Source organism: Eriocheir sinensis, chromosome 49 (assembly GCF_024679095.1).
Source record: "Eriocheir sinensis breed Jianghai 21 chromosome 49, ASM2467909v1, whole genome shotgun sequence".
NCBI classification, from domain to species: domain Eukaryota; kingdom Metazoa; phylum Arthropoda; class Malacostraca; order Decapoda; family Varunidae; genus Eriocheir; species Eriocheir sinensis.
In genome coordinates, this window is record NC_066557.1 from 10,102,106 (window position 1) to 10,121,707 (window position 19,602).

Below are 19,602 nucleotides of genomic sequence, written 5' to 3' on the forward strand. Positions count from 1 at the left end.
CTTTTCTCCTCATTTATATTTTTTTCCCGCTGTCTCCTCTCCTTCTCTTCCCTTTTCTTTTTTTCCCTTCTCCTTACTTCTTCCTCTATCTCCCCCTCTCTCCACCCCTCCCTCTCCTTAACTCTCCTCTTCCTCTTTATTTTTCCCTGTTTTTTCCTTTTTTTATGGGAAGCTGGAGAGGAAAGGGAAAGGGAAGAGAAAGCAGGGAAGGTAAGCAAATTGTAATGAAGGGAGAAAGGAGGAAGGGAATGGAAGGAAGGAAGAAGGAAGAGAGGGGGAAGGGGATGGAAGGAAGGAAGAAGAAAGGGAGGGGGAAGGGGATGGAAGGAATGATGAAGGAAGAGAGGGGGAAGGGGATGGAAGGAATGACGAAGGAATAGGAGGAAGGGGATGGAAGGAATGGAGAAAGAAGAGAGGAGGAAGGGGATGGAAGGAAGGAAAAAGGAGAAGAAAGAAATGTAGATAATAATAAGAATAAAAATAAACAAGAAGAAAAACAAGAAGAAAAAGAAGAAGAAGAAACTGAAGTAAAGATGAAACCAAAGAAGACAAATGGACAAGCAATTAGAAGAAAGGAAGAGAGGAAGGAAGGAAGGAAGGGAGAGAGAGAGGGAAGGAAGGAAGAGGGAGGGAGGAGGGAGGGAGGGGGGGTAAGCCTAAAGAGGTGACCAGCCAAGTTACTTTCTCCCTCTCACTTACGAAGAAGGAGGAGGAGGAGGAGGAGGAGGGGGAGGAAGGTAATGGGGTTGGAGGAGAGTGGAAGAGCTGAATGAGGGGCGTGGCTATGTGGAGGAGGAGGAGGAGGAGGAGGAGAAGGAGGAGGAGGAGGAGGAAATGGGGACAAGAAGAGGAAAAATTGGGAGAAAAGATTACGAGAGAGAGAGAGAGAGAGAGAGAGAGAGAGAGAGAGAGAGAGAGAGAGAGAGAGAGAGAGAGAGAGAGAGAGAGAGAGAGAGAGAGAGACTAGCAGTTTATGAATTTCTAAGTAAGAAGTAAAAGTAACACACACACACACACACACACACACACACACACACACACACACACACACACACACACACACACACACACACACGATATGGTTTTACTTTCACTTTTGCATATCACGAAAACGAGAGAGAGAGAGAGAGAGAGAGAGAGAGAGAGAGAGAGAGAGAGAGAGAGAGAGAGAGAGAGAATTCGGACAGGTAAGCGATCTAATTAGGCGGTCATGCACTTCACTCTCCCTCTCTCACCTGTCTTCACCTGCCTGATTGAAAGTGAAAGTGAGAAGGTGGAATTTTGTGTATCTTAATGAATCTCAGGTATTTTCTGCATTGTTTGTGTATTTATTTATTTTTTATTTTTTTCTTTTTTTTTCATTTTGTCTCATTTTGTGTCATTTTATTTTTCTCTTTTTTGTATTTTTTTGTATCTATTTGTGTTTGTCATTTTATTAGTTGTTGTTTTTTTTTGTTCTTTTTTGTTTGTATCTCATTTTGTGCCTGTCATTCTATTTGCTCTATTTTTTTTTTTTTTGCTATTTTTTGTATCTGTTGTTTTGTACATTATTTGTCATTCGATTTGTTTTCTCTCTCTCTCTCAGTCTTATATTTGGTTTTTATTTCCCTTATGTCATTCAATCTATATATTCAGTTCTCATTGCAAATATCTACTTCATATCGCTATCTGTGTATTGATCTATTTATCTATCTATTTATATTCTGCTTTTATTCTCTGTACGATATCAAACTTATTTTTCAGGGATTAGTTTCATTCCTTTGTCTTTCTTAAATATTATCGGTTTTTCCATATCTTGAACATTAATTTTCCCTGTCTGATTCATTTCCTTACTTCCTCTTTTATCAGTTATTCCTCTTCTTATGCTTTTCCTTATTCCTCATTCGTCGTTTTTTCCTTTTCTTTTTCATTCTTCGTTTCCTTTTTAATCATTTTTACCTTGTGTTTTTTTGGGGGGTCTTACAGTTAAGGAGACAGTTTAAGGGCGTAAAGAAATATATTAAAAAAAAAAGCCAGCTACGTTTGTTTATATCTGTCTTTCTCAGTCTCTCTCTATATCTTTGTTTATCTATATATATACCTCTGTGTGCGTGCGTGTGTGTGTGTGTGTGTGTGTCTTGGCCTTGCAGTGATGGGCGTGTCAAGTGTGCGGTTTGATGACCTCTTAAAGTCTGTCGAAGGGAGGCAATCTCGGGTGCGTCTCTCTCTCTCTCTCTCTCTCTCTCTCTCTCTCTCTGGCATTTTTTCCTTCATTTTCTCTTTTCCTCTTCATTTTTTTTTCTCTTTTTATACGAATTCAATTTCTCTTTCCTCTACTTTCCCTTGTTCTTATAATTGATACCTCTCGTGTGTGTGGGAGAGAGAGAGAGAGAGAGAGAGAGAGAGAGAGAGAGAGAGAGAGAGAGAGAGAGAGAGAATCACAAGTATAATGAGAGAAAGTAGGGAAATCATAGTAAAATAATGAGAGAGAAAGGGAAAAAAAAGAAAATGGTGTGGTCATCGTATAAAGATAGATAGATAGAAAGACAGACCGATAGATAGATAGATAGACAGATAGATAGATAGAAAGACAGATATAAAGATAGATAGATAGAAAGACAGATAGATAGATAGATAGAAAGACAGATAGAAAGATAGATAGATAGAAAGACAAACAGATAGATAGATAGATTGAAAGATAGATAGATAGAAAGACAGATAGATAGATAGATAGATTAAAAGACAGATAGAAAGATAGATAGATAGACAGATAGAAAAACAGATAGATAGATAGACAGATAGATAGAAAGACAGATAGATAGATAGTTAAAAATAAAGATAGATATATAGATAGATAGATTGAAAGACAGATAGAAAGATAGACAGATAGATAGACAGTTAGATAGATAGATAGATAATGAGGGTAACGTGGTGAAATTGAGTTGTTGTTTTTTAATAGTTGTGGTTTTAGAAGCTTTGCAATCTGGAAGCAGGAATGTGTTTTTTTTTTTTTTTTTTTTTTTTTTTTGCTTGGTTTTGTTTTATTCTGATCCCCTTTTTTTTTCTTTCTTATTCTTCGTTTTCTTCTTCATGATTTTTTTTATTTTTCTTCTAGAGTTCTGTTTTAATCTTTTCTCCTTTTTTTTCTTCTTCAGGTAAGGAGGAAGAAAGGAAGGAAAGAACGAAGAAGGAGATGAAAAAGAAGACAAGAAGAAGAAGGTGAAGACGAAAAAAAAGAAGACAGGGGATTAAAACAAAGAAGACAAAAGAATAAGAAGAAGACGAGAAAGAAGACAAAGACAAAGACGCAGAAGTAGATGAAAAAAGAAGACAAGAAGAAGAAGGAGGTGAAGACGAAAAAGAAAGAAAGGAAGACAGAGGATTAAAACAAAGAAGACAGGAGAATAAGAAGAAGACAAAGACAAGGAAGAAGACAATAAAGATGAAGAATTAGATGAAAAAGAAGACAAGAAGAAGCAGGTGAAGACAAAAGAAGACAAAAGAAAACAGGATGAAAACAAAGAAGACAAGAGAATGAGAATAAGACAGGGAAGAAGACAAAGACAAAGAGGGAAAATGGAGGAAGAAAAGAAGGAAAGAACGAAGAAGTAGATGAAAAAGAAGACAAGAAGAAGGTGAAGACAAAAGAAGACAAAAGAAGACAGGATGAAAACAAAGAAGACAAGAAGAAGGTGAAGACAAGAAAGAAAAAAGACAGAATTAAAACAAAAAAGACAGGAGAATAAGAAGAAGACAAGAAAGAAAACAAAGACGAAAAAGTAGATGAAAAAGAAGACAAGAAGAAGAAGGTGAAGACGAAAAAGAAAAAAAGACAGGATGAAAACAAAAGACAAAAGAATAAGAAGACGAAGACAAAAGAGGAAGAAGATAAAGACAAAGACGAAGAAAAGGCAAAGACAAAGAAGAAAATACAAAGAAGAAAAAGAAGAAAGACAATCACAAAGACGTAGAAAAAGAAGACAATCACAAAGACAAAGAAAAAGAAGACTAAGAAGAACAACAAGAAGAAAACAAGCGAAGAAAAGAAGACAAAAAGAAAAAGAAGAAAAAGTAGAAGATGAGGTAACTTAGGCAACACAAACAAGATATTACACGCTCTCTTACCTGTGTGTTGCGGCGAGAGAGAGAGAGAGAGAGAGAGAGAGAGAGAGAGAGAATAGAATGCATGCTTGTTTACATCTCACATGAATTACCGGAGAGAGAGAGAGAGAGAGAGAGAGAGAGAGAGAGAGAGAGAGAGAGAGAGAGAGAGAGAGAGAGACCTTACACATTTCCCTTTGCCTATTATTCCCTTTCATTTCTCTTTATTTCATCATTTCTTGCCTATTTCTTTTTCTCTTCTTTAGTTTTATTTTCGCATTTTCTCGTTTTCCTTTTATTTCCTTTTCTTTTTCGTTCGTGTTTGGCAATGACGTTTGGACTCCAGTTTTGCCTCAGTGAGTTTCTCTGGTCAAGGTTAGACCGCTCTCGATGATGACACTGTGTGCGTACGTGTGTGTGTGTGTGTGTGTGTGTGTGTGTACGTATATTACTGTAAACGACCACACCCACTCCCCTCCAGCCATTCACACACACACACACACACACGTTCCCTAAATATGATGCAATACTTCTTTTCCTCCATACAAACGTTTATTAGAAAGATGATAAAATATAATAATAATAATAATAATAATAATAATCTCCACATTTCAGAGCCAGACTAATTATCTCGAAGAAAGAAAACAGAGAGGTGAAGACAAGGCAGGTGAACAGGAGGAAGAAAACAACAGGTGAACTAACAGTAAACAGGCAATTAAAATCTTGGCACACAGGTAAGATGTTCTCGTTAAGGTGATTGTTGTTATAGGCGGGTGAGGTGTTCTTCACTGCCAACACTCTTATCAGTTATTTCTGTCATCTCATTTTAAACCCTTCCACAAACCCTTCCTGGCACACCGACTAAGACACTTTCCCTCCGTATAATGACACAGTGATGACCTTTGTCTAGTCTTACGGCACTCTCTTTGTATAATGACACAGTGATGACCTTTGTCTAGTCTTACGGCACTCCCTTTGTATAATGACACAGTGATGACCTTTGTCTAGTCTTACGGCACCTCCTCCAGACCAGATCACACACCCATCTACTACGAACTAATGTGGAGCATACGCCAGGGGGCACGTCGTTTAGCCTACCCACCAATACCACCTCAGAGAGTCAACCTGGGAAAAGCCTCTACGCAGCTGCCCTTCCTATTCCATGTCCCTCCTTGGTCTCCTCCACTCAGGGTTGTCTTGTACAGAAACAACTCTGTGAGCAGGATCGACATCAGGGAGTGGTGCCACGTGCCCACATGGCCTGAGTTAGCATTCACGGACTAAGCTGGAAACAGGCCTCAATTCAGTTGAACAAAGAAGTCACTGGTTCGACAAGGTCATTCCAGCTGTGCTCCATAATCCTGCAAAGGCACCAACATACCCCTCCATGTCTATTCAGTGTCCATGTCTCACTTCCATATTTCAACATTTCTGCCATTAATAGTAGGGCCCTTTCCTACTTTTACCTTCCCTGCCTCTCCACCCACCCTGAGGTTATGCAAGCCACCCCACTCCCCAAGCACACAGTTTTCAACTTTGCCATTCATGTCCCCAACTCAAGTGCCCTTCATTGATTACCAAGAGTTTTCAGACAATGCCCAGCTCCCCCCAGAATCTCTTCATCCCACTGAAAAGTGACTTGAAGAGGCAGACTGGTGCCTTTGGCAATATGTAATACAGAATTCTGGTGGAATGACTTTGTGTCAAACTGGCGATCACTCTGTGAGACTGATTTGAGGCCTATTACCTGCATAGTCTGTAAGTGCCACGCCCGGCTATACAGGCGTCTGGCATGCTACCCAGAAGCTGACCGCTCTCACTGTGTTGTTTCTCAAAGAGACAACCAGTTTGTGGCTTGAGCAAGTCCATAGATCCTGCTGGGAGGTACTTGGGATGGGAAGGGGCCTGCATGGAGACTTGCCCCCATAGGAACCCAGGTTTGGCATTGTAGGGTGAGCGAGGTGATGCGCCCCCTGGCATATGCCCCCATTGATTGGTTCTTCACCTTTACCTGTCATCCACACTACCTTTGAACCATACCATCCATGTCATCCACTCCTGTCTGTACTTGTGGGGAGACCAATATCACAGATGGTTCCTTATCTTCCTTTCCCCCTTCTCTTCTCACATCACCTCCACACTTCCCTACGCAAACACCTCACAGAAAGAACTATCAGTGTATACATGAATCAGATGCATACATATCAGGTAATACATACACACACACACAAATGGGATTAAATTCAAAGGCACCATAAAATTCCAGTCATTTAATTTTATATTTTTTTTCTCCAATGTAAATTCAACCACAGTTACTTGATCCTCTTACCTGCTTCTTTCCTTCCTTCCCGTACTTGAGCTATTTAAGCCTTTATTTGTATATATATTTTAAGACTACTACGTAAATGTGTGTGAGGCTGTGCGAGTGTGTATATGTGTGTAACAAAGAGCTAACAACCTTACAATTAGTTTTTTTCTTATTTTTTTCTTTCATATCCGAGCTAATCCTCGTCCTCATCACTCCGGCTTGATGGTGACTCCTCGCCGGATCTGACCCCATCCGATCAACCTGAAACAGATGGACACGAGGATAAGCAGGTGGTGAAAGGCAACGTTGTGGGCACACCTTACAGCTGTGCGTGGCCTTGGTGCTCCGCTCTGTCACATTAGCCACCGTGTCCGCGGTGTGAAAAGGACCATCACCCTGAGACACAAGGCAGGTGAGACATCTTGTTTACCACAGTTTACTTTCCCAGGTAACCCATTTATCCACCAGCCACGAGTGAGGATGAACAGCTGGGTAGGCTGGGATTTGAACCCAGACCCACACCCACAACGCCTGAGCCCGAGGTGTGCATTATCAGGCACTGGCAAGTCCGATTTCATGGATAATATGATAGCCTACAAACAGGAAATAGTTGTCGGTATCAGTAATATGCAAGCAACAGTGATGAATACTATCTTTTCCGCAGAGGACAGCGCCAAGGTTATTTAATAATAATAATCAGCGACCGTACAAATTAACGAAACGGCTGCCTGCAACAGTATTAATATGAAACCCAAAATCAACTATAATTGACAGTATTTGTCCTTGTTCCCTGCATATTGATACTGATGACTATTTTCTATGCTAGGCTCTCCTATATATCCACAACATCAGACACTCCATGTGACAGCAGGCTGCCAGAGCACAATACTGTATACCTCACACTTGGACAAACTGACTAAAGATGTCACACCTCCTGCTAGTTTGTCTACCTCACATTCTGCCTCTAGGGAAAGCAAATTTCACTATACAAATATCAGATGCTTGCTAAAGATGAGCAAAATTAAACAAAGCTATTAATAAACCAGTATCTTCCTGACTTTCACACACACACACACACACACATTCTGCCTCCTTGCTTCCTCTACCCCTTTTTTCCTGGCATCATCTTATCTTTCTTCCTTACACCCTTGGCCACAGCTTCCCTTCAATGCATCCACGTACTCTTCTTTCTCCTCACACACGTTCCCTTCCAGCTCCTCATCTCCTAATGTTTCTTCCTCACACATGGGCTCGCAGCTTCCCTCTCACACACCCTCCTATCCTCCTCCTCACCTCTCATCTTTCTTCCTCACAGGCTTCCCCAAAACACCTATACCCACTTTTCTTTCTCTACAGTCTACTCACACCCTCATATCCTCCTCCTCACCTCTCAGGCTTGCCCGAAACACCTATACCCACTTTTCTTTCTCTACAGTCTACACACACCCTCATATCCTCCTCCTCACCTCTCAGGCTTGCCCAAAACACCTATACTCACTTTTCTTTCTCTACTGTCTACACACACCCTCATATCCTCCTCCTCACCTCTCAGGCTTGCCCGAAACACCTATACCCACTTTTCTTTCTCTACAGTCTGCTCACACCCTCATATCCTCCTCCTCACCTCTCAGGCTTGCCCAAAACACCTATACCCACTTTTCTTTCTCTACAGTCTACTCACACCCTCATATCCTCCCTCTCACCTCCCTTTTCTTTCATTCTCACACACATGCCCCCACATACACACTCCTTCCTCCTCACCTCCAATGCTTATCAATCCTCCTGGAGAGAGCGATCTTCTCCCCCTCCTCGGTGCAGACAGGCTGGGTGAGGGTGATCTTGGCCAAATCAGCCTTCACGGCCAACACGCGGCCCCCGGTGGACAGCGATCCAATGTTCACCATCAGCATCTCGTTCTTGGTGAGCTTCTGGACCTGTGGGGGGAAGGAGTGGTGAGCCAGATTGTCGTACTCAGCTGTTTATATTTCCCGACTTCCTACCCCCAAAACTGTCTTCCGGGCCCCAATAACGAAACTCATTTATGGTTATCGTTAAGGAGTTAGATCCTGATGTCTCTTGGGAATTGTTATGCGTCAGAAACCAGTAAATACTATGCTCTGAGTACGATAACTTGGCAACGGTGGTGGTGAGTGGGGCTGCGGATCATTCTATTAACCCATCAGCTGTGACACACCTCCATTGGGCCATTCCAGAGTGAGTGACATTATTATTAAAAAAATTACTACCATTACTAAAAAACACCCTATAGATTCACCCCTTCCTTAAAACCTCTTTCCTCACCCTTACATCCCAAACACCCTCTCTTTCCACACTCTCACACCCCAGCACTAGGCTCACCTTGGCGCCCTTCTTGTCCCCCTCGGTCCGCACTCCCAGCAGGCGGCGCAGCAAGAAGTACGAGATCTCAAGCTCCGTGAAAATCTCCGGCAGCGAGCCCACAGCACCCAACACCTGCCCCACCATCCTGTCGGCGCGGCACAGCGTGGGGTCGATCTTAGTGCCCACGCCTGGTGATGAAGGAGGAAATGAGGGTTGTAAAATATAGGGTCACACTTCAGGTCATATTATAAGACATTTCCTTGACTGGTACACCAATTTGACAAGGCTTTCGTAGGAGTTGTGGGCATTTCCAGTAGTAGTTTTATGACCCTGGTGGTAGTTTGACCCTTCTTCTGTACCGTGAACCTGAAGAAACGCTCGTTAGAACCCGAGTGACCTCCTCTTTGACCTTTAGAAATAGCTGATGTTAGGAGCCAAGGTGTCTTATAATGCCGACCTTATTTTTAACAGCAACAGAAGGAGAATAAAAGGGAATAAATAAATAAATATAAAGTGAAAAATAATATGATGTGAAATATAGGATTGATTTTTTTGACAGTGAAGGAAATAGCTTATCGGCAAGACCTTAAACACACACACATTTCTACACATACAACAACACAACATCTTTTTTTCATCCATTTCCCAATTTTTATCACGAGGTTAGATATTCAATGACCTTAACACACATACACTTCCACACACCCAAGCCCCCAAACCAGCCACCCACCGATAAGGCCGCCGGGCACCGCAAACTGGAGTTCATTAGTCTCGGCAAAGAGGGAAATGATGCGGGACCTGATGGGCTTGCAGATGACGCGGCCGTACTCAGCGTCACGAGACATGATACCTGGTCGCACTTCAATCTCCTGGCCAATCTGTGGGGTGACGAGAGAGTGAGTGTGTGGGGTGAAGGAGGGAGGATAAAGAGGAGAGGGAACAGGAGAATGGATTAGGGAGGGAGAGGGAGTGAAATTAAGAGGTAAAAGGGTAATAGGTTGTGTAAGAAGGGAGAAAAGAGAGAGGATAAGGATAAGAGCAGAAAGAGGGGTTAGTGTGAGAGTGAATTAGGGAGGAGAGAGCAGGTGATATAGACATGAATTTAAAATGAAAAAGAGAGAAGGTTGCAGGGTAAAAAGTACACTCAGGGGCATACACTAAACTGTGCTCGGCCTCAGTGCTCATTGGCTGTGGGAGAGAGGCGGGAGGGTCTGAGGTGATGGGGTAACAAAAGGCATATAAAGAAAGACCAAGCAGAAGTAAAACGAGAATGTGGCAAAGATAGATAAATAGATAACTGAGGCATATGAACGAAAGAACGGGATAAAGATGTAAGAAATGAAGTTAACTCAGTCCTATAAAAATATAAAGACTAGAGAATCAAAAGTAAGAATTAGCATAAACAGAACGAGTATGTGGAAATGATAGATTACGTTGAGGTGTATGAACGAAAGAACAGGATAAAGATATAAGAAATGAAGTTAACTCAGTCCTATAAAAATATAAAGACGAGAATCAAAAGTAAGAATTAGCATAAACAGAACGAGTATATGGAAATGATAGATAACATTGAGGTGTATGAACGAAGGGGAAAAAAAACAGAGCCAGTAAAACAATCAGGTTACCACAGTTTACTTTCCCCTGGTACCCATTTATCAACCAGTCTAAAGGGAATGATAAACAGTTGAGTGAGATTCTGTGTCTACAAACAGGTATATATGCATGGGAATTACATAGATGTTTGTCTGTGGTGCAAAGTAGGAACGGAAGAAAACAGATTGTGTGTGTGTGGTGGCAGAGAGGTCCTATAACAGCACATTCACCCACCCACACCCACCTTCAACACCCCTCTAAGGATGGAGCCGCCAGCCACTCCGCCTTTCAGATCCTCCACTTCACAGCCGGGCTTGTTGACGTCGAAGGAGCGGATCACGATGAGTCTGGGCTCGGTGAGGAAGTCGCGATCGGGGATGGGGATCTTCTTGGTGATGTACTCGCACACCACATCGATGTTAAGCTTGAGCTGTGCCGAGATGGGGATGACCGGTGCCCCCTCCGCTACAGTGCCTGGGGAAGAAGGGGAGTGGGGATTAAGGTGTGGTTGATATAGGATGTGTATGTAGGTATGTGGGGATGAAAAGGAAAATGTAAAGATAAAGCTGGGGACATACATTATAGCTGTGTGACCTCATTGCTTATCTCCAGTACACTGACCCTTGACACCTCTCCACCCGAAATTGGCCTCTCTCTACTTTTGTCTAATATGGGAGCAGTGAGTAGCGGGCTTTTTTTATTTTTCTGCACTCTTTTTGTTGTCCTTGAGCCGTCTCCTTTGCTGGGGGAAAAAAAAAGAAGCCAGAACACAGGGCCAGTGCAGCATCCAGGTCACCACAGTTTACCTTCCCCAGGTTTCCTCAGGTACACATTTATCAGCCAACCGAAATGGGAGGATCAACAGCTGGGTGGGTTGTAAGTATGTAGAAAATGTCATATAGAGATACTAGTTAATAATGATGATGACGACATATTAAAGGGAGTTCCGTTTATCCCTCAAAGGAACATATCTTAACCCGGTAGCAGCGACGGGCCAAATATGTGGCTTTACCGTGAAGCAGCGATGGGGCAAATTTGTGGCTTTACCGTGAAGCAGCGATGGGGCAAATTTGTGGCTTTACCGTGAAGCAGCGATGGGGCAAATTTGTGGCTTTACCGTGAAGCAGCGATGGGCCAAATTTGTGGCTTTACCGTAGCGATGGGAGCAAATTTGTGGCTTTACCGTGAAGCAGCGATGGGTGTGGCTTTACCGTGAAGCAGCGATGGCAAATTTGTGGCTTTACCGTGTAGCAGCGATGGGCCAAATTTGTGGCTTTACCGTGTAGCAGCGACGGGCCAAATTTGTGGCTTTACCGTGTAGCAGCGACGGGCCAAATTTGTGGCTTTACCGTGAAGCAGCGATGGGCCAAATTTGTGGCTTTACCGTGTAGCAGCGACGGGCCAAATTTGTGGCTTTACCGTGTAGCAGCGACGGGCCAAATTTGTGGCTTTACCGTGAAGCAGCGATGGGGCAAATTTGTGCCATGATATAAACCCCAAAAAATAGATGATCACAAATGCTTTGATATATATATTATGAAATGGTTTGTGTGAGGGGTGATTTTTTCTTATCTCTCTCACTTAGAGGAACCATTAAGAAACATAATCCTCGCTGCTACCCAGTTAAGTCTTGTAGGGGCTAACTTTTTTGCACGACTATGTATGGTATAAACACGCATTTAAAACACACATGCAAGCACGCAAACACTCACCCTGTATAAACCTAAGGATCTGGTCGTACTGTTCCCTCAGCTGGGACTCGCGACAGAGGTCAATCTTGTTCTGCAGGATCAGGATGTGCTTCAGCTTCATGATCTCAATAGCGGCCAAGTGCTCTGAGGTCTGGGGCTGTGGACAGGTCTCGTTGGCAGCTGTGGGGGAGAGGCAGGAGGGTCTGAGGTGATGGGGTAACTATAAAAGGCATATAAAGAAAGACCTTGCAGAAGAAGAATGTGGAAAAGATAGATAAATAGATAACTGAGGTATATGAATGAAAGAAAGGGAAAAATATGTAAGAAATGAACAGTTAACTCAGTCCTATTAAAATATAAATAGACTAGAGAATCAAAAGTAAGAATTAGCATAAACAGAATGAGTATGTGGAAATGATAGATAACGTTGAGGTGTATGAACGAAAGAAAGGGAAAAATAAGCAAGAAATGAACAGTTATTTCAGTCCTACGAAAATATAATAGATTAAAGAAGCAAAAGTAAGAAATGGTAAAGTAAAATGAGAATGTGGAAGAAGAGCTAGATAACTGTGAGGTGGACGAACGAAGGCAAGGAATATATATGTAAGAAATGAACAGTTATTTCAGTCCTACGAAAATATAATAGATTAAAGAAGCAAAAGTAAGAAATGGTAAAGTAAAATGAGAATGTGGAAAAGCTACAAAACAGGGAGGTGGATGAATGAAGGCAAGGAATATATATGTGAGAAATTAAGTTGACTCAGTCCTGTATAACATAAATAGACTGGAGAATAAAAAGTATATATTAGCAGAAGTAGAATGAGTATATGGAAAAGACAGACAATGATGAGAGAAAAGGACATGCAAGAAATTAAGTTATCTCAGTCCTGTAAAAATATAAATAGACTAGGAAATTAAAAGTTGGAATTAGCAGAGGTAGAACAAGTATGCAGAAAAGACAGATAATAATAATGACGTGTAATAATGAAGGAAATAATAAAGATGTAGGGAGTAAAATTAGAATAAAGATAAAGATATGAATGAAGAATAAGAATGAAGATTGAAGGTAAAGATAGATAATGGTGGACTGTATGGGGAAAAAATTAAGAGATGAAGATGTAAGATATGAACAATTGACTCCCGCTGTACAACTAAAACATAAAACTAAAAACATATAAAAGAGTAAGAACACAGCCGGCAGTACCCACCTATGAGGAGCAGCGCGGCGTCCATCACTGCAGCTCCGTTCAACATCGTGGCCATGAGAATGTCGTGGCCGGGACAGTCCACAAAAGACACATGTCGGATCAGCCGGAACCTACCGAAGGGATGATGATGATGATAATGGTGATGATGATGATGGTGGTGGTGATGGTAAAGGATGTTTGTTTAGGGGTTTGAGATGGTGTTTTGTTGTTATTGTTGTTCCTGTTAATAAAAATTGTTTGTGTTTGATGATTACCTGTTAAAGGGATGTTCGTTTTGGGGGTTCTGTTTGTTGGTGTGTTTTACTGTTATTTTACTATTGATATAAAAGATGTTTGTTTAATCATTATCTATTATTTTCTTTATTATCATATTTCATCTCTTTTGGCCACCTCTTTGGATTCTTTTTAAGGAGCAGCGAGTAGTAGACTGTTTTTTTTTGTTATTGTCTCCTTTGTTGTAAAAAAAAAATATTGTTACTGTTATTGAGTCTCATAAATAAAATGCAAATAGTAACACTCCCTTGTTCCCTAAAATAAAAATTAACCCCCACCAAGAAAAAATAAATAAATAAACCAATAAACCAAAACCTTACACACAAACACACTCGCTCTGCCACATCACAACCGATAGGCCTAACCGAACCCCAATATTATCTTCATTATCATCATTACTATCATGGCTCAGAGCATCATTATCATGTACTCACTTCCCGGAGCAGCTGGAGCGAGCGCACTGGAATGCATCTTCCTTGTGTGAGCTGGCGGAGATGAAGCACGCCGGCCGTGGACACTTGGGGTTGTCACACTTGTAGATCTTGGCATTAGCGTACCCTGCAGGAGGAGGAGAGGAAGAAGAATTAACTCTTAGACTGCGTTGGAACTATATATAGATGGTCCAATATTCAGTCAGTTTTGTATGGCAGAAATATAACACTTCCAGACTGTGGTAGAATCTATATACAGATGATAGTCAAAACATTCAGTATGCGGCGTAACTTTATTTATGCTACGGTCCTAAGGTCGGCAGTGACTATATACAGATGATTCATTTTGGGAGAGCTGCTCTTCAAATACCGCATGGGGAAAAGGGGGAAGAGGAAGAGGGTGAGAAAAAAATAATGAGAGAATATGGTGGATAATTAACTATTGTTGCCCTAACAGACAGAGCATATACCTATAAGCTGTGTGAGGTCAGGCTAATATATAGAAAAAGAGCCGGAAAGAGTAAAGTTAAGCTCGTTAGGTCAAAGGGAATCATCATAAAGGTCAAATTAAGCTTGGATCATGATTAAATTTGGTCAGGTTAGGTTAGGTCAATACACAGAGAAAGGGCAAGGAGTAAAGTCAGGGAGGTTAGGTCAGAGGGAATCATCATAAAGTTCAAATTAAGCTTGGATCATGATTAAGCTGGGTCAGGTCAGGTCAGGTCACTACGTACCGAGCTTAATGGTAATATTCCTCTCAAGCTCATTCTTGAATCTGACGGTTTGCACTCCTGAGATGGCCTTGACCACGGTGGACTTGCCGTGCGCCACATGGCCAATGGTGCCGATGTTGATGGTGGCTTGCCGGCTGATAACCTCCGGGGAGAGCGCCGTCAACAGGCTTATGTCCTGGGTGAGGGGGGGGAAGAAGGGAGGGTGAGTCACTGAGGAAATCAATATTGTACTAGCTTATGTATAAACAGTTTCTTTTTTCCTTTGTCCCTGAGCTGCCTCCTTTTCTGTAAATAAAATAAAGATGAGGAGATTAACTGACTGGCTGGATGAGTCATAAGGGAATGGAAGGAATATTATACCCAAAAAAATGTAATATTGTGATTTGTGATAAAATATTGAGTCTATTGTTGATAAGCATAAAAAATATTAAAAGGGAGATTCAAGACTGATTGTATGGTAGGGCGAGCAAGTTCATAACACTGGGAGCCAAGCCAATCTGTCATAGGACTTCCTGGCGAGACCACCGTTGTTCTGAACTATGCTACCAAGGCATGTGAAATTTGCTAAGTTTTCATTGTCTGCGCCAAACACACGGACAGACTGTACTACTGCTTCATCCAGCAAGCTTACAAACATTTGCACCTTAGCCTTGGCCAAGGAGACATTCCATTCCTTGTGCAGTGCCTGCAGTAACTTACTGCCGCTAAGGACAGTAACCTATCACTGGTAAGTGTGTTGGTAATGCTCCAGAATTACACCCATTCAAGATGGTTGACATACCATTACACATTTCTTATCTAACAGAGCTCCAATAAAACTAACTGATAATAACTGTTAAATAGTAACATCAGCACTAAGGTGCGTAACCAATTACTGCCGAAGTAATAATTTATTGTTGTTGATATAGACGTATTGCCACTAAAATAGTAACATATCACCATTAAAGTAGTCACCATTACTGCTTATTCAAATCTCAAAAATTGATTAATTTTTTAAAGTGAAAGCAATATGTTAGTGTGTTGTGAGCACACAAAGTACAAAGACGTCCTTTGTGCTGAGACGTGGAATTACACCACAATGTACCGCTGCTTTCCCCGTGACCTGCTCCTGAGTTGTGGCCGTGAGCTGTACAGCTGCCTGGCACCCTGCACCACCATGCCAGACTTCCCCAGCCCGTCCCTGCTGGCGCGTCCGTCACCATGCACGGCCTGTCCCCGGTGCACCCCCGGGGTAGACCGCTGGTGAGCCTCTGCCACAGGACGCGCGGCTGTGCCCACAATGCCCGATGGACACACACACACACACGACACCCGGGGCGGCAGGCTGTGCCCCGTGGCGACCCTCCCCCGGGGCCCAGGACACGGGGGGCAGCGCCGGGGCCAGGCTCAGGCTACCCCGTGACCCGGAACACACCTGACGGTTACCTCACGGGATGTTTGGTAACCACAAGCACCACATTTTATCACACACGCACACACGCACACCGACCAGCCGCACACACACACACACACCATTATACGCATACACACGCCTCCTGCACGCACACACACGCCCCCTACACGCACACATACCAGGGTTTTGAGGTCCTGCACGGCTAAATTCGCCATAATGCTGTGTGTGTGCCCGTCGGTCTGTCTGTCTGTCACCTCGCCGCTCCCTGCTGGGCCTTCCTCTTCCTCTTCTTCCCTCCTCCCGGGCTCCACATTAACCCATTTTCCTGTTTTTAGAAGGATATATAAGTTATTATTAGTCTATTTCTCTCTCATGAAGCACAAATAAACGAAAAATACCCCTAAAACTGTCCTATATTGAGGTAGAAGTAATATATATGTTATTTGTACGGGACCTCAACAAATAAATTCATGTGTTTTGATATTTTCCGTTTGTCTTTGGTTTAAAAAATGTTAGCTATGTGTTTATTACGATGTTTTTATGAGTAACTTCAATTATAAACCCCCCAAAACCATGCTATATTGATAAAAGTCTTATATACGTCTTTTGTACGGGACCTCAAACACACAAAAGTCACGTGTATGGATGTTTTCTGCTAGTCTTATGCTTGGAAATGTTAGTTTATGTTTATTATGATGTTTTTTTAAGGTTAATGATCAGGCTTGGCTATGTCTATGTGCATGTGGTGGCCAAAGTATGTGTCTGATGCAATACATGGTGAAGAGACCGCCGGGGTAAAGTATTTTCCTAAGGTCTTTTATTATAGACTCTCGATGTACCCATTTTAGCATCCCTGTTATTTATTTTATTTAATGGTAATTTGTTCCGTTATTATTGTTGTTCGTAGTAGTAGTAGTAGTAGTAGTAGTAGTAGTAGTAGTAGTAGTAGTAGTAGTAGTAGTAGAAATAGAAGAGAAGAATGAATTAAAAGAGAAAAGAGATAAGGAAAAGAAGAATACAAAAGATAAAAGATCGATAATACAAGAAGAAAAATAATAAGAGGGAAAAAGGGGAAAAGGAAGGAAAGGAGAGAGAGAGAGAGAGAGAGAGAGAGAGAGAGAGAGAGAGAGAGAGAGAGAGAAAACGTTAGGAAAGGCCTTTGTTTTGAAGTAGCCTAGACTGAAAATGATGAGAGACTGAATACCTCTTGCAGTGGAAAGTTGGACAGCGAATCTAATCTCTACAATAACGAACAAATACACGCGTTGAAGAAGAGACAGATAGGAAGAAAAAGAGAAAAAGAAAAACGAAACAAAAATAGAGAACCAAAAATAGGCAAATAAACAAGAAATAAATTAAAACAGGAGAAAAAAAAGGAAATAAAGAATAAAAATAATAGCCAAATAAACAAGGAAGAGAAAATCAACCCAGAGAAAAAACAAAAAAACAAGTGAAGGATAAAAAAAATAGCCAAATAAATAATACAAAAAATAAAACAAGAAAAAAAATTAAAGAAAAAAATAACTACATGAACAAGACACAGAAAAAAAACAAGAGCAAAAAACAAACATGTAAAAAAAAATATGAAAAAACAGTTAAAAAAAATAAACAACAGGAAAAGAAAAGAAAAAAAAGAAAAGTGAAGCAGGAAAACACGAGTGAAAATTCTGATATTCTCCCACGTAACCTTCCTCCCTCTTCCTCTTCCTCCTCCTCCTCCTCCTCCTCTCCTTCCTATACCTGCGTCCTCCTTCCTTCTTCCTTCAGTGCTTAATTGGGCAGGTGGAAGAGAGGTGGAAGAGAGAGGTGGAAGAGGAAGAACTAAACAGGTGGAGACAGGTGGAAAGAGAGGTGGAGACAGGTGGAAAGAGAGGTGGAAGACAAGTGGAAGACAGGTGGAAGAGAAAAGAACGTATTTACACAGGTGGAAACAAGTGGAAGAGAATCATTCACTTACTTATCCACCTCGTCTTCTGTGTATGTGTGTGTGTGTTCGTGTGTCGGTTAAGATAAAAATAATAATAAAAAAGAAAATATATAGAAAAAAAGTGATTGTTAAGTTTCTTTTTATGTGGATCTTGTAATGCAATGGAGAGAGGTGGTGGTGGTGGTGGTGATGGTGGTGGTGGTGGTGGAGGGGTGGAGAAGGGATGAGAGAAGTGGAAGAGGTAAGCATTATTATTATTATTATTATTAGTAGTAGTAGTAGTCGTAGTGGTAGTAGTAGTAGTAGTAGTAAGATTATCTGTCTATCTCTCTATCTATTTATCTATCTATCTATCTATTTTTTCTTATTTGTTATACTTTTCTTTTCCTTATTCTTCCTTCCTTACTTCCTTGTATAATTCCTTCCTTCCTTCCTTCCTTCCTTCCTTCCTTCCTTCTTTCTTTTCTTCCTTTTTCTTAATCATTCATCCTTTATTAACTTTCTTTCTCTTTCTTTCTTTTCCCATTCATGTCTATTTGCTTCTATGTCTCTCTGTTTGTTTATCTGTTTGTTTGTTTGTTTGTTTACAGGTGTGCTAATTACCCTGGAGGTGAACCGAACGCAGGTGTGTGTACGGCGAAACGGAGACCAGGTGTGTGTGTGTGTGTGTGTGTGTGTGTGTGTGTGTGTGTGTGTGTGTGTGTGTGTGTGTGTGTGTGTGATCTATATGCAAAATTAATATCTATGTCTCTATCTATCTGTCTTTCTGTCTTTCTATCTATCTATCTATCTATCTATCTATCTATCTATCTATTTTCAGGTATACGAGAAGAATGCAACAAGCGGTGGAGGTGGTCTGGCGGTGGTGGTGATGAGAGTCGACATTGGTGGTGATGACAGTGGTGGTGGTGGTGGTGGTGATGGTGTGGTCGCTTCCAAGTATTTCTCGACCAGTCAACCAGGTCAAGAGGACAGGCTGGTCGATTGGTTGGCGTCCCTTCAACCTGGTAGAGTGGTAGTGATTGCTGGGCAGGTAGGTGGTGGTGGTGATGGTGGTGGTGGTGATGATGATGATGATGATGATGATAAAAAACAACAAATAACAAAAACAATGCCTTTTTTTTTTTACTGGAGAAGCAATTAGCAGGATTTTGTTTTGTTTTTCGTTTTTTTTTACCTTTGAATTGCTTTCGTTACTGTCTAGAACATCATCATCATCATCAACAACAACAACAACAACAACAACAACAACAACAACAACAACAACAACAACAACAACAACAACAACAACAACAACAACAACAACCTCTCATTCCAGGGCTCCTTCCTACCTTACCTGTCCCAACGAGGTGTCACGGCGCTGATGACCCTCGGAGCACACCTGGTGGGGAGCGCTGCCCACGGGGAGGCCTGGGGGATGCTGGGGGTGACGGCGGGGGGGCGGCGGCAGGGGGGCAGGGTGCTGGGGGAGGCGCTGGTCACCTGGGCGCCCTCACCTGGGGAAGGGGTGTGGACAGGTTACCCCCCCTTGCACCTGGAGTCTGATTACGAAGGTGTGCTGATTGAAGGTGAGTGAGAGGGAGAGTTAGTGGTTGTAATAGTAGTAGTAGTAGTAGTAGTAGTA

General features: G+C 41.8%; 2 protein-coding genes and 1 long non-coding RNA gene across 3 annotated transcripts in view; 2 read left to right on the plus strand and 1 right to left on the minus strand.

Annotated features, from left to right (window-relative positions):
• LOC126981872 (uncharacterized) overlaps positions 1-6,634 on the plus strand; it is a 38,252-nt gene extending 31,618 nt beyond the window's left edge. Inside the window, exons 3-4 of the long non-coding RNA XR_007734241.1 lie at positions 3,135-4,062; positions 4,696-6,634. This is a non-coding gene — a long non-coding RNA (uncharacterized LOC126981872). The remainder of the gene's footprint in view (positions 1-3,134; positions 4,063-4,695) is intronic.
• LOC126981869 (eukaryotic translation initiation factor 2 subunit 3-like) lies at positions 6,336-16,376 on the minus strand. The gene is made up of 10 exons (XM_050833461.1): positions 16,231-16,376; positions 14,659-14,833; positions 13,928-14,051; positions 13,221-13,330; positions 12,034-12,192; positions 10,566-10,795; positions 9,459-9,606; positions 8,747-8,916; positions 8,150-8,322; positions 6,336-6,649 (listed from the first exon to the last, which is right to left on the minus strand). Exons 1-10 carry the CDS (start codon positions 16,264-16,266, stop codon positions 6,598-6,600), a joined length of 1,377 nt encoding a protein of 458 aa, XP_050689418.1. The 5' UTR covers positions 16,267-16,376; the 3' UTR covers positions 6,336-6,597.
• A 2,425-nt stretch (positions 16,377-18,801) lies between these two features.
• LOC126981868 (protein O-linked-mannose beta-1,2-N-acetylglucosaminyltransferase 1-like) overlaps positions 18,802-19,602 on the plus strand; it is a 7,927-nt gene continuing 7,126 nt past the window's right edge. Inside the window, exons 1-2 of the mRNA XM_050833460.1 lie at positions 18,802-19,011; positions 19,297-19,546. Coding sequence (XP_050689417.1) covers positions 18,850-19,011; positions 19,297-19,546 — 412 coding nt within the window. The 5' untranslated portion in view covers positions 18,802-18,849. The remainder of the gene's footprint in view (positions 19,012-19,296; positions 19,547-19,602) is intronic.

What these genes read in the sequence shown, in the direction of transcription:
- LOC126981869 (XM_050833461.1), bottom strand. Translation starts at nt 16,266, where the DNA reads ATGGCGAATTTAGCCGTGCAGGACCTCAAAACCCTG. An exon ending in CGCTCCAGCTGCTCCGGGAA is followed by an intron (nt 13,331 to 13,927) that starts GTGAGTACATGA and finishes TCCCTTCGGTAG; the next exon opens with GTTCCGGCTGATCCGACATG. An exon ending in GGGACAAGAAGGGCGCCAAG is followed by an intron (nt 8,323 to 8,746) that starts GTGAGCCTAGTG and finishes TTCCCCCCACAG; the next exon opens with GTCCAGAAGCTCACCAAGAA.